We start from the raw sequence: 15,121 nt of genomic DNA on the forward strand, positions 1-15,121 counted from the left end.
CTGTCAGTTTTCAGCTAAAGCTCTCTGGTCTTTCCCTCAGTGCAGGAAAGCTTATTTCAAGCCGGTTTGTATTATCTGTGAGAAGTAAAAAAGCTGTGGACTGACTGATGGAGCACAGACATATTCAGTCTTCATTTGGAAGATTGATTTCCAGCCTTATTTTAAGCTACATGAAAAAAATGTAAGTGGGCTATAATTTTGGGAGATTTATGTGGACCGGTGTGCAACAGAAAAACAGGCATGTTTGCCTCAAAAATGGCCTCCGCTGGGAGCCAAAAGTCTAACAAAATAGTCCCATAGTTATAATTTACAGCCGGTGTAGAATAACTTTCTCTTTTTTTGAACAGGTAAAGTAATGTGACAGCAGCTGCCAAAGACAACTAATGTTTGATGAGTGTACCAGGTCCGGTTTTTGAGTGCACAGTACAAGCGTTCAGAATAGAGGGATAATGTCTGGTACAGGAATAAAACACCGGTACCAAAGAGAAGCTACACTCCTCAGACGGCGATGAGGATGCGGTGAGTGCAGACCACAGTGCAACTGATGATCTTAACACTCATGTGCACACACACATATACATTGTAGAGCATGATACTGCGCGTGGAACGACAACAGCAGCCCTGGGTGGGGGACTGGTTGAGAAAGAAAGCAAGAGGGATGAAAGAGAGAAAGTGAAAAATTCTGAGACAGATAGAGGGACATATGGAACAATGAGAGAGCGGCTAAGTGTTTCCCCATGTGCACCTGGGGCAGTGGCTGACCCTGTAAAGCAGGGTCTAAGCCTCAGTCCTCTCCCCCTCCACACCCTCTCTCTGTGCCAATGCCCATAGGCACTGAGGAATCACTGGAATGAAGGAGAGTGGCCAAAAACAGTCTGCTTAACTCTCTTCATCTCTATAGAAGTGCCGTTAAAGAGGGCCTTCAGTCTGGCCCAGACAGCAAACACTTAGCAGGCTGCTCCAACTCTTTATACAGCCCTCCTGGGACAGTGACGGGCTCCAGCTCTAACTGACTTCTTAATAAGGAGCCAATAGGTAGGTAGGTAGACACACGTTTTTGCCAAGAGAGTACTAAACTGTGTGTCTACACAAAATGCACTGTTTGAAAGTTTATTTTCTCATTAATACATGTTTTTTCATGTTAAAGGAACAATCTGTAACCCAAATGTCATTCATTGGGCAAATACTAAACAACTAAACAACTAAAAGTTAAGAGTGTTTTCTGATGCTATTAAATGTCAAAATTTCTAAAAACAGGCCAACATTTTTGTTTGTGATCAATTAAGAAACAAACTGTGCAAATCAATTTTAAATGTAGAAATATGTCAAATTTACTTGCTCAAAAACTACCCCGAATGAGATATTTAAATTGCGTAACAATCAATTGGAGCGATCAAATTAAAACAAGACTCACGACATGACATCAATTAGCCTACTAGAAGTTTATTCAGAGTGAAGTGTAGGGCCAACATTGCTGCTCTGGGAGAACAGTTCTGAGAAAAACCTCTGCATGCAGGTGTTCTGTGATGTGTTTGTTTGTGTCTGTGCACTTCCAGGTTTAGGATTTGTTGTCATGAGAAAAGAGGGGCATGCAGCCAGTAAACAGAGACTTTTCCCCTCTTGTTCTCAGATATCTGTTTAGACTTCATAGATTAGCCATGACTCCATCAGACTTGCATTAAGCCCATCACGCACATCCGCATGCGTGCGCACACACACATACTTGCAAGAACACAAACACACGCGGATCCTCTTAACCCCAGAGACATTTATGACCTTCCTGTATATCAGTTTTTACAGTGCAGTGGTCCTGAGCAGAACAGCAGTAAAGTGGAATGGGAGCAAAACAAGAGAACCAGACTCTTTACAACAAGCCTCCATGTTCTCTTTCTGCTGAGCGGAGACAGAAACAACAGAAAGTAGTCTCTCAAACTGCATCAACAAAACATGGCATGCTGAGAGGAGACACCGTCAGGGAGGGTGATTCATGCTCGTTTTATCCCCGTTTAAAGTTTCGATTCCCATGTTAGTCAGCGTGGTAGTTTCCGTAGGAAAAAATGATTTCTTAAAGGCTGATACTAGTACAAATACAAACATGTCAACATTCTCCGTTAAAAAGATAATCGCACTGAAGCAATCCTTTATGCGAAACCAGATCAATGTTGCATTAGAATCATGTAGTTATTTGAAAGAATGTTCATATGAAGACACGGTTACATGGTATGAGCTACTCAACCACCAGGATGTCCTGTATATCCTAATTAACAAAGACATATTTATTAAAAGATAAGGCTGGTGATATTCTACATTTGCCTCGTTGTCAACAAATCCATGAAAAGATCAAAACCATCCATGAATTGATCCTACTACCAAGTGTTTATCCAAGCCTGATATAGCTTATTCCTGTGTGTAATAGACCCCATTGTTGTCCAAAAACTGTTGAAAACATGCCAATGAGCTGCACTGTGACACTGTTGTTTTGACTCAGTCCCAAATACACTGTCCTGCTGCTGTACGTAGGCATCAAATCTGCAACTGAAAATAATCCCAAACAAATGCACTATTTACTCCTGTTTGAGTAACGTTTGCTAAAGATTACAGTGCCCAGCTGTTTTAGGAAAATATTTACCCTTTTTAAAAACTTTAAAACCATATATTGATACAGCTTGGTGCTGAGATCCACGGACAGGGCCGGATATTTAGAAAGTATTGAGAGATGGACTAACATGTTGTTGGCTTCGGTCTTTTCATGGGATTTATTTATAGAACGACAAATAGATAATAATGTCAGTCTTATCCTATAATTAACAGTATATATGAAAAACAACATACCGATCTAATCCTAAATGATATTCTGTACATTATATATCGCAACCAGATTACAAAGACCAATGATGAGGATGCAATTCACACAATTTTCTGTTGCTGTGCCACAGAGCATGACATGGCAGAAAATGGGATGTGTGGGTGTGTGAAGCAAAGAGACAGAGACTGACAGGAAGAGAAGGAGGGTTGGATGAGGAGGGGGGTGTGGAAGTACCTCCCTCACTGTCCTCTCACCCTCTCTCTCTCTCTCTCTCTCTCTCTCTTTCTCTCACACACTGTGTTTTAGAATGGCAAAAAAAAAAAGGCTAAGTATGCACCGAGGAAGCTCCCCGTCACCACCAACCGCATCGACATCACCCTTTGTGTTTTGGTAGTGGGTGACTGGGGGAAGCTAATATTTTAGTACGTGCGAAAGCAGACGCTGAGGACCTGATAATGCCCTGGGTGATGTAATGCACTGTTTCTGTGCTAAGTGTGAAGGGGGTGAGTCAGGAGGGGTGTGTGTTTGATGTGAGTGTGTATGTGTGCGCTGGTTATATGGAGGGGATTTGGGTGCTTGATTACCTAATGTTTGACTTATCCCCTTACCAGAATTTGCCATGCAGGCTCTGATTACAGTGGTGCCTCAACCTGACCCACCTGTGTTTTTTTTTATAGTCTCACAGTGACCGTCACACACAGATAGCCAAACACATATTGAGGGCGAAGTTCCTTTAACCTTTAACAATATTCTCCCTTATATTTTATCTCTGTTTAATATAACTGAACATCATCAACAATAAACCCATAATAAAGAAAAAAGACTCAAAGAATATCAATCAAGTGTTCTTCAGCGATAAAAGGAAACAGAAAGGAAATAAAATAACTATTCTACGATTCTACGTTTCCAGCTCCACACATGAGATTTAGCTCTGATGATAAAGAAATGTGGTCTCGGTGACCTGGATAGACATTCTGGCTTTTGGACTCTCTAGAGCTTATCTACAGTATGTCTGGTTTCCACAGCTGTGGGCTGACAGTATGGATGGCTTCTGTCTTGCTGGAGGTTTTAGCCAGCATACCGTCAGCATATAGCACACATCATTCATTCAAAGGGCAATTTTCTCCCTTATCAACTTAGCACAGTGCTGGAGGATATAGCGTAATACCCTGTAATCATAATGTGTGCACTGCCCAGAGCTGCAATATGGTTCTGCTTTAACGCCTTGTGTCTTTTACTGTCGTTTAGGGATTGACAACAACTCATGTAAACACACAAGCACATCAAAAAGCATCTGTGTTCTAAAACTTTCCCACCCTAAAGCGTCAATTTTCAAGTTAACTGGATTATGTTAGCTTGCACTTGAACAGACCACTACTGCTAAATTATTGATATACAGGAAAACAAACTACAAACTACAAATTACGCACACACTTTGCACCCCCCCTGTGTAGTTTTACACATCTCCATTATAAAACACAATGAAAACACAGATGTTGGTTAGCTGATGTGCCATGTTCTTTACTTAAGGAGCGAGTAGTACATGTATGTATTAGTGACGCAGAATCGTTTCACCTCCTTGTGTGTGTCTATGCTGAGGTGACGGCTGTTGGGTCATCGTTGTTGGAGACGCTGATGAATACGTCATGCAGCAGGGCAGTGTAGTTGACGTTTTTCAGTGCAGATCCATTGTCCTCAAACCTCGAGTTCAGATCAAACTGGAGACGACAGGAACACACAGCTCACTAAACAACATTAAAATACTTGTTGCCAATAATTTATCTTTTAGTCTCTACTTTGGTTTTACTATCCATACATAACTTATAATACTGTGACTTTGTTATTCTTTCTCTGTGATAGATCTCTCTTGTATTGTCTAATTATTTGTTTCATGTAATTTATACAACTTGAAAAGCACATTAAATTGTCAGTGTTTATCTAATTGTCATTGACTTGTTTAAAAGTAGTTAAAAATAGGGTTGTCCTTAACCTCCATTACAGTGGTTAAACCTCATACCCAGAAAACAGAGCTTCTTTTAAGACTAGTGCACAAGAGCCAATAGAAAATAATAGATAACATGAAAATTAGCAATACTAAAAAGCATATGGATTGCAGCAAAGACAAAAAAGGTACCCAGGAACCAGTTAGTCAGTTAGGGGCAATCAACATGACACTCCTGTCAAGTGTTCACTTTGAGACAGAATACTTGTGATACTGTGCAGCACGAGGTTCAGGGGCAAATTTTCAGTCTTCTTAGGGGTTTATCTTGGAGCTTTGTGAGGAAGGCAGAGTAGCTGAGCAGAGACTGAGAGACTAGTTTGGGCTTAGAACCCGGACGAAGCAAAGAGCAGCTGGAAACCAGTAACAGAGGAAAATTTAGAATTAAGTAAGTGCTGGGTCAGTGCGCGCGCGCGCACACACACACATTCAGTCCACGCTCATTCTGTCATTTTCCATGCACAATAAATTGATCTGAGAGGAGCTTAAACATATATTGACATTTTTAAATGTAAACTAAAAACCATCTATTTAGTCTGGCTTTATGTAGTGTTTTATAATTTTATTTATTTATATTTTATTTTTGTTTTATCAACATTTTATTGTTGATCATTATTCATTTTATTCTATTTCATTTTATTAACATCTCATTGTTATTTCACATTATTTTTATTGCTTGTATTATCTTTTATTATTAATCTTTTATTATAACATCCTATGTTTTGTCAGTCCCTTGTAAAGCACTTTGAATTGCATTTGATTTGTTTGAAAGGTGCTTTATAAATAAAGTTTGACTGACTGATTGATTGATTGATTGATTGATTGATTGATTTATTCTGTCCATGCTGGTCTCCCTTTGTTGTCATGCCATGGTGTGTGTCTCTCCTGCTCACCTGTTTCAGTTTAGCTTTGGCTGAGGCATAGCATGCAAAATCAGCATTACATTGGAAAGATACAAATGCAAGAAAGAAGAACAAAGGAGCTACTTCCTTCCTTTCTGACCACCTGTGTGTGTGTGTGTGTGTATGTCTCAAGTTATTTTCCATGCACAATAAATTGTTCTTGTGTCCTTTTTTACCATTTCTTTCCACTCACTTGATTCTGCTTTGGCTCACTTACCTACTGAGTCATCACAGATAAGATGTAAGATGTAGATTGATTTTCAATTACAACTATTTAAAAATCTCTGCACACACTGTGAATCACTTACTGTGTTTTTCCTGATTCATTCTCATCTGAAAAAGTTACCCCTTTTTCTAGGTCCACTATTCTGCTGCTTTTATCTTATATATCACCATTACTAATGTTCCTCTCTCTTACCTTTAAGATGTCTTCTGGCATTACTGGGGGAGAAGGGTGCTCTACCCAGTTAATGCCAGCCAGGAAGGCATGGTAGTCAACCTCGTCTCCATCTGCAAACCTACAGCAGACATGCATCCACATTAAAACTGGACGTACATACTACGTAGAAACCTTTAGATAACAAAGATGCAGTTGTTCCAGTGGTTAGTTTTAGTGGTATTCATCTTTAATACTGGTTCAGAGATTTTTCAGGTATGCCAAGAAAAAATTTTCTTGGCAAAGAACTGGCCTATATTTTATAATCAGCGGAAATGAATAATTCAAAATCATTCTAAAAATGCTGTGGGACCTTGAACGGTTGAAACCTGAACTGGGCTGTGATTAGTGGGCTCTTACTTCCTAAGCAGACTTCCGAGCAGGTTCTCAGGCAGGGGAAGCTGGAAGGCCTTACAGATGGTCCTTGTCTCTTTGGTGGAGAGTCGGCCGGTTCTGGAGACACAGGTATCCAGCATAAGAAAAAAGCCAAGTCAAACTGCTGTAGGGATTTGGACCCACATCAAGCTTCTTGTCTGTTTGTATTGGGATATTTGAATGATCCTCAAAGAAAATACGTAAGCTCCTTAGAGGCTTGAATCTACTTTAAACTGAAAATAATCCACACTCTGGATATTTTGATAACTTCATGCAAACTTCATTTTGACAACTGCTGAGCAGGATGTCATCATTAGTCAGTACTATCAGGGCAGCATATATGCCATCTGCAGCAACATGAGCTGGCCTTTGTTGAAATGTAAAAAAAGCTACCACTTATACTGCATCAATGTAGTGTTTATAGAAAATGTCCAAAACTGAATTTGTACAAGGACGATGAGTGTGTGAAGCAGAGGATGCTTGTCCTCTATGACCACAGTTGTTTTCCACAGTGATGCCAGACATTCTTGTCATGCCATCTTCATTACAGGGATGATGATGAACAATCTGACACTAACTGAGTGTGTCAACGCGGCCACATAAACAGACAAGCCAGCTTGACCTTGTGGCACCGTTGACCATTCATTTGCTTCAGATAACCCAACCCACGTTACAGGTCTCCTGCATATGGATGGGAGGATTGTATATAGTGTACATGAATTACAGTTTTGAAAGGGAGAGAGAGAAGAGTTTTGAAAAAGTCAACTCAGTATTGAGAAATGTGTGTAACAAATTGTAAAAAACTGTAAACATGTGATTTTATGCACAAAAAGGAAGCAAAGAAGGAAGGCGACAGATGGGAAGAAACACAGAGAAAAAACAAGTGTGTGTGTGTCCTTTCTGGCCTGCAAAGCTACATGCCATACAGGTCTTTAGGGTCCATCTGGTTCCAATGCTCCACTCTTGCACTGCTGGAACTAATCGTTGCTCTGAGATATGGGGCCACTGACTGCACGATTGATGTCTTGTGGCGCTATCTCCCTGTGCGTGTTTGTGCCTGTGTGTTCCTGTTGCAACAGTATTTTGTCTCAAGCAAACATCTGTGTGTTTTCCTGCGTGTGTGTGGTGCGTGTGAACCCGCCTACTTGTGTCGGTCATGGTGTATGAAGGCTCTGGCCATGTCAGGGAGCTCTTCAAAGTGCTTCTTCTTGAGGAAGTCCTGGGCCACAGCCAGCATCAGCCCTACGTCCACCTCAGGCTGTTCGCGCACTGAGAAACATCGGCCCAGAACCAGCACCTCATGCTCTGACAGCCCGCACTCCAGACCCATCAGCAGGCCCCTGTGGTGCATGCAATCACACGCATGCACACATGAAAATAACACATACAAATTGATAGGACATAAGATCTCACACTCCCAACTGTAACTCCAATGTGTGAAGAATTTTCATTTACTTCCTTTGCAAGGAGCAGATTACCAAGCAAGTCACCTCCTCTTGTAATATTTGCATTCTTTGAATTATCTGATATCATTTGTATCTCTATGTCACTATCCAAGCTTCCTGTGACACTGTTATTCCTGGTTGTACTAATGTAGAATTGTTATTAGCATTACACTTTATCATCACCATCTGAGCACCTGTGAAGGAGGTTTTGGGTCATCAGATCTTACATGTTAGATCTTATATACATATTGAGTGGACCTAATTTTGAGTTTTTTGTCCACATATGTTTTTTTTGCTGTGCTACTGTACCTGAATGACTCATAGGATATGAAGCCAGTGTTGCTGGGATCACTGAGAGCCAGAAACTTCCTGATCTCACTCTGTTTCTCCTCCGGAACCAAGCGTAGTTTACTAAGGATGTTGCCCATGTTGGCTTTCGGGAACTTTAGACAATTAAACACAAACATGCAATCTTTAATCACATAGAATTAATTAACCCCAAAGGAAAAGATAACTGTTTGATAGCAATACACAGCTAACAGGTGATGGTTTGGAGGCTTCCCCAGTTCCTTCCCCACCTCCTCAGCATGTTGCTCCATGTAGTTGAAGGTGTATTCATCTGCATCCAGAAGTTGGAAGTTCTTGTTGTTGATGCAGAGGGTAGTTCCGACGTACAGATCCTGAGCTGTAAAGTACTCAGACAGCTGGCTCTTAAACAACTCCTGGCCTGGCTTCTTTACACGACGGCGCTCCAGAAACTTACCCCCGAGCACACCTGGTACACAATGTGTGAGAGAGGGAGGGACAAAAGAAAAAAGTGTGAGTTCTTGATTTTACTGATTCTGTTGGAACATTGTTCTTTTAGATTGATTGAAAATGAACATAAATAACCTTTTAAACATGTTCTAACTTATGAATTCAATTCAAATCTATACTAAATCTAAATGTCTACTCATATTGTTTTCATCATTGGTTGGATATCACATTTTGAGATCATGCTGAAAAGTCCCTGAAGCCATGACATACTATTCATCTTGCACTGTAATAAATACTGTCAAATGCTGATTTACGTTGATTGGAACATTTCCATCCCTGAAAAAGTAGGTGTGTGAGCTAAATGTCATCTGTTTTGAAAAGATTCTGGAAATGGAAACTGAATCTGACAAATAAAATGCTTGCCACGAGAGTCATAGATTTGTATCTAAGTCCTGGGAGCAGTTCTGCCTATGGTCCAGACATTTCTACCTGAATTCCTCTGAGAGCGTTCAAACACACTGATGGAGTCATCGCAGAGGTAGAGGGAGATGATGAACACTCTGTCTCTGTCAACCTCATCATTGGTCACCATCTTAGCACGGAAGTTCAGCACATTACTGTCTAGGCCACATCTAGAGGGACATATACACATGAGAGATGGGGGCCACCACTGACACACAAACATATACGCACTCACACACAGACACAGGTATTTCAGTGTGTAATTTGATTGTGGCTGTGACCACAAGTCATCCAACCTGTCTTTCTCCATAAATTTGCGGAAATCTTTCTGTGGGGGCTTGGGCAGCAGGCCCTGGCAGGAGCTTAGTGAGTCCTCTTCTGAGCCAAAGCCGTTGTAGGGGGGCATAGGCCTCGGGGGCTTAGGGAGTGGGGGAGCTTTGTACTGCACTGGAGTAAAGTCCTCTGGAAGGAAGAAGGAGAAAAAAAAGACAAAACACTTAAATGAAGAAAGAAATCCAGGAGGAGAGTTGAAATGATCAGAGGGCGGCAGGTAATCCATCCATGTAGGAGCACAGCAGCCAGGGCTGACGGTGACCCTGAACTGACCTCTGACTGCTGAGAGTCAGACAGGACCTTCCATCACTGGGGGCCTCGCCTGGGTTACTACTGTGACTAATGCAGCGAGCCCCAAAACCTGCCCAGGGTGGCAGACACACCCCGGCCCAGCTTGGGTTACTACTGCTGGGGAGCAGTGTGCCTTTTGTGGTCCCCAATGCCTTTGACTGTGTAGACAGGGAGAAATACAAGCACTGGAGGGCCCTGGTATCTAATGTCGGTCAGACAGTGGTGCTGAACTTTGTTATTGCTTCTATGTAGAATATCCATCAATCAAGGACTGACCAAGGGGACTAAAACCTTACATACAGGCCACTAAGTGGCACAAAACATACATTCTGTTACAGGGGTACCTTCACTTGTCATAGTACTTATTTCCAAAACTACATTATGAACAAATATTTCATGAGCGAAGATTTGCTGTGTCGTAAGACTCAGGATTCAGTTATTCAGGAAGGTACTAGCCCTTGATGATCTTTGCTCTTACTGCCCCCAGGTGGTAAAATTGATATAATGCAGGCATGAAAACAGAAGAACAGAAAACTAAAGATTTAAATGTCAACTGCCATAGGATGAGGAAAAGTCTATGTGAATAATTAAATTACATTTGTTATATCACATCAGGTTTGCTTTTTTGTACAGATACAAACACTTTTGAAACCACTCTTAAAATTTAAAAAAAAAATCACATTACAATACTGATTACCTATGCCATAATTGGAGCGATAGTAGTCTTTGGTGAAGTCATCACAGTCAGAGATAATCACTCTCCTGCCCCACACATTCACCTCCCCACCAACCATCAGATCACAGGCCTTATAAAACTCCTCATGGACGGCTCCTGTCTGCAGGAAACAAAAGAGAGCGGACACCACATCTGAGAAAACACTTGTTGAAGATATTAAATTTAGCTAAACTAACACTTATTTGAGAGGTTGCATGACTGCTAAAAATCACTGTGTTCAAACCTGTGAACGTTGAGTTTCTGGTACAAGCTCACACAATACACTATATGGCCAAAAGTATGTGGACACCTCAGCATTATACTCATATGTGAGTGTTGATTATCTTATTCCATAATCAATTGCTGCTATAACCGCCTCCACTCATCAAGGAAAGATTTCAACAAGACTTTGGAACCTGGATGCAGGGATTTGCTCCCATCCAGCTGAAAGAACATTAGTGAGATTTGGCACTGATGTTGGATGATAAGGCATGACTCACAGACATAATTAGAACTAAAATTGATAAAATTGATTCCATAAATTGAAATAGGATGTCTACATACTTTTGGACATGTAGTGTAGCTTGTTTGAGCCATACTGCCAGTGCTGCAACCTCTAGGTTACAGGACCGTCTCCCTTGCTGCCAAGACTCTTTGAGATCCCTCAAATATCATTTCATTTTTCATTTATCATTTCTTTTACTTGTTTTCATGTCAGCACGATATTCAGTGTGAGCGTGGTTGAGACAGGACATACTTTGAGGCTGTCCAGTATGTAGTGTTTCCCCTGACTCGTGGAGGCAAACACATTGAGCACTGTACGGTCCGCGAGCGCTCCAGGCTGCTTAATTTGTGATGGAGCATGCTGTAAAGAAATAACAAAAAATGGCAGAAAAAGGCAGAAACTGTTACACAAAACATGTTTTACAACATCTTCATAAAACCGACCATTCTGCATGCAAACACAGATGCACACACCTTAAATTTACCGGAAGAAAGAGAAATGAGAGAGGGGGAAGGGACTGAAAAAATAAAAGAGGGAGAGACAGACTGACAGAATAAAGAAGTGATCTGTCATTAAGGGGGTGATGATTTCCCATTGGATGGTGGATTGTGGTCAACCTTTAGGGCTGACATTTAATCAAAGGCATCAGAATAAACAAAATTACTGGACTGAAAACACACACACACACACACATGTGATTGAGGCCTGGCTGTCTTTCAAGATGAATTAGACTTCAGTCAGTAACTGGAGGAGAAAGCCAAAATGCTTGAGGGGGACTGGATGCTACAGCAGTCCTGTCAGAGTGAATGAGGTCTCGGTGAAGGGAGGGATGGTGGGAGAGAGATGAAAAGAAGTCATCCAACCAGAAAGAGAGGCACTGCAAACCTCTAGGTTTGGAAGAACCACCAATAAATGCAAAAATATGCTAATGGTAAAAACTGAATGTGCCAAAATTTATGAAACAAACTGTGAAATATATTCTGCAACATTCATGTACTACCTACATTTTCCTTACATTCCTTGTGAAATTATCAAATTGTCAGACTTTTCCTGTCTGGGATTTTTTTTTACCTCTAAATTCTAAACTATTCATGAATTTCCATGACCAGTATGAATTCAAGTTTTTCTAATATTTATTAACCCTCCTCTCCCCACTCCCAGGGGACTCTCTTTGAACTACTCCCTTCGTGATGCCTCACCTTAGGCAGTTTGCTGCGGCGGAGGAATTTGGGCACAGTATCTCTCCCAGAGTTTGGGGAGATGACCTCATGGATCTCTATGGTGTCATCAGCCAGGAAGTAGTGCATTATGAGCTCCCGCAGGTCCCCAAACACAGTCTCTGTGTCATCCCAGAAGCAGAAGAAACGCAGGACTTTGCGGTCATGGTCCAAGAACTGCTTCAGAGTGTCGCGCCTCTCATACGGCCGAAGTGGCCTCATACTTTTCTCAATCTGGATGAGGGAACATTTGAAAGAAGAGTAACTGATACCATCAAACATGCATATGAGACCTGGAACTTCTGTCGTTATGTACTGTCACTCCACGCCAATAAAAAAAAAACTTTTTTTTGTTTTGGCAATAATTTTCTTCAATGTTAGGTATTGGTATTTTTTGAATTGGGCATCACCATCAGCAGGGCAGGAATGTTGAAATGATAAGCTGATTACATGATCCAAAAAATTAAAAATACTAAAACACAAAAACAACAAATAAACCCCTATTATTAAAGTGAATAATTGCCCCCAAAAATCTCAAACATTTGCTGGTTCCAGCACCTCCAGTGTGATAATATACAGTTGTTTTACATCAGTAAATGCTCTTTGGTTTTTGCATGACAAAATAGGCAGCTTAAAACATCACTTTGAAGGTCATATGCCATGATTAGATGTTCTATAAGCTAAATTATTAATCAAGTATTTACAAAATATAGATTTACAAATTGATTTACAGTGAAACTATTTGTAGTTGTGTCCCTCATCTGAAAAAACTCACATGTGACCTGATTCTCATTATTTAGAGCGGCATAACAATTTTCTTGTTTTTGGTGATATTTTTTGTATTTTGGTTTTAATTCATGTTATATGTAATACTTGATTCTGTTGTGTTATTTTAATGAGAATGTCTAAAGGGAAAACAATGATCTAACTTCAAAGCCTACCTGTTCCCGGTGGTTGCTGTAGGGATCATCAGGGACAGTGGTGGGGTCATTTATGCGCACCCCAAGTTTTGTAAGAAAGTTCCTTGTAAAGGTGTCACAGTTGGTCAGAGTGAATGTGTGAGAGTACAGCACCATCTGTTGGTTAATGTTGAAATGGAAAATGCTGTAGAAATGGTCATCGTTTGGGGGAGGCAGTGGGATACGTTGACGACGGATAAGTGTTCCTGTCACAGAGAACAACATCATATAAATCATGATAAAAAAAATAGGTATTAAACTGCTTGTCATATATCAATGGAGCGTGATTGTTGTTTACTTTGGCTAATTTATAATTTAGTCAGTTGTAATATTCAATGCAGAAAAGTGATTTTCATGGCCAAGCTACAATTTGAAATCATGCACACACAAAAAAAATGTATATATGTTCACTTAAGCTACAGTCACAAGAGTTTTCCAGTGACATCACAGTAAGACAGGTAACCATCCTTTTTCACCTTGAGGGATGCCACTGTTCTTGTACTCTGGCTCGACCACCTGTATGGTATCATCTTCCAGGTAGAAGTAGATCTTACACTTTCTGATTCTGTATGTCTCATTCTGAGCCTCAGGCACAGCCTCCTGAGAGTATGCTTCAAAACACAGAGCCTAGAGGAACAAAGTGGACTTTTGTGAATGAGATTGACCAAATTACAGCTGGAAGACATAATGTAAACACCTAAATTTAATTGATTATTGGCTGTTCAAGGTTTCCTTTATGACTTTACAGTGAGCACAAATGTTAGTGCTAATGCAGGGTTGGTAAAAACACTGATCAGTAACATAATCCATTGGAAGTGTAGACTAAATAACAATAAACTATACTGTATATTAACTGAATGAGACAAAACTTTTATATTAAAACTTTGATATTATTAATATTATCTTGCATCAATGCGTCCACCCAGTGATGCTTCTTTTATCAGGGAGGGGAAAAACAGTTCACCTGTTTGTCAAAGGCCACCCATGATGGTAAATCACTGCCCTCTCCTTTGGGGTAGACGGAATACTTTGGTTTAAACCTCTGGCCGATCAACAGCTCTCCTCCAATGCCTGGCTTCTCAGACCCCACCAGCATAGGGACTCCATTGGAGTAGTCAAAATGTTGGGATTTGTGGAATCTCTCCTTCCCCAGCTGTAGCAAAGAAGAGAAATCATTTTCTCAACCGTCAATTTATTAAGTGGAATTATTACGTTCTGTGAAAATTTAACTTTTCAGTAATCTAGGAAAACTGTAATGGGCTCATTACATGAAATGATAATTATATTAATGATCATAAACATGATGCTACACATATCTCCTAGGTTAAAGAGTATACAGAGCAAGCAGTGACGTAACGTTAGCTTAGAGGCAATTTAAAAATGATAATGGCACAAATGATTTTTTTTCTAACGGTCTGTTTTGTCACTTCTGCTTTCTTACTGTTTACTCTATCAAAACACTTCTGCTGTATCCATTGTCAACCCATGTAGCTACATTACGCCAGCAAGATAAATTGCTAAATAAGGCGTTACTTAGTTAGCAATTACATAACATTGTCTGTTTTGCTCAAAATGAACCAATGAACCGTGAACCCAATGAGCTCCTGAACTAAGTCAAATAAAATTTGTGTGAAATAAACCAAATGCAGCAAACTTACGTGTTTGTTGGGAGAACTGCCAGGTAGAAACGGTAAAGCCATGGCGGTAATACTTAAAACAGGTTAATTATTTTGTCTTCTTTAAATCAGTTGGCGTGAATTTTCAACGGTCTGTCGTTGGTAACCATGGAAGCGTTTTGTTTAGGGGCGTCTCTTAGCAACAGTTCATAAACAGAAGGAACCAGCGAAATATTAGACTTATGTTAACTAAACTTAATTAAGATCTTGCCGCAAAAATGAGTCTCAAATACACATTCTGGAA

The 15,121-nt window shown here is 40.4% G+C and overlaps 1 protein-coding gene across 1 annotated transcript; it reads right to left on the reverse strand.

Annotated features, from left to right (window-relative positions):
* Positions 1-4,302: 4,302 nt before the first annotated feature.
* efhc2 (EF-hand domain (C-terminal) containing 2) lies at positions 4,303-14,998 on the reverse strand. Its single transcript, XM_067604133.1, has 15 exons — positions 14,860-14,998; positions 14,166-14,354; positions 13,678-13,828; positions 13,184-13,407; positions 12,225-12,476; positions 11,278-11,385; positions 10,503-10,641; positions 9,478-9,643; positions 9,209-9,351; positions 8,542-8,738; positions 8,273-8,406; positions 7,664-7,858; positions 6,504-6,596; positions 6,126-6,225; positions 4,303-4,524 (listed from the first exon to the last, which is right to left on the reverse strand). The coding sequence occupies exons 1-15, from the start codon at positions 14,899-14,901 to the stop codon at positions 4,396-4,398; spliced, it is 2,262 nt and encodes a 753-aa protein (XP_067460234.1). The 5' UTR covers positions 14,902-14,998; the 3' UTR covers positions 4,303-4,395.
* Between the last annotated feature and the right edge of the window lie 123 nt (positions 14,999-15,121).

The sequence above is a fragment of the Thunnus thynnus genome, chromosome 11 (assembly GCF_963924715.1).
Source record: "Thunnus thynnus chromosome 11, fThuThy2.1, whole genome shotgun sequence".
Classification (NCBI taxonomy): domain Eukaryota; kingdom Metazoa; phylum Chordata; class Actinopteri; order Scombriformes; family Scombridae; genus Thunnus; species Thunnus thynnus.

Coding starts and splice junctions, on each gene's coding strand:
- efhc2 (XM_067604133.1), bottom strand. CDS start 14,901: ATGGCTTTACCGTTTCTACCTGGCAGTTCTCCCAACAAACAC. Junction 12,477..13,183: donor ACAGCAACCACCGGGAACAG/GTAGGCTTTGAA, acceptor TCCCTCATCCAG/ATTGAGAAAAGTATGAGGCC. Junction 9,644..10,502: donor TCGCTCCAATTATGGCATAG/GTAATCAGTATT, acceptor TCTTCCTTCCAG/AGGACTTTACTCCAGTGCAG.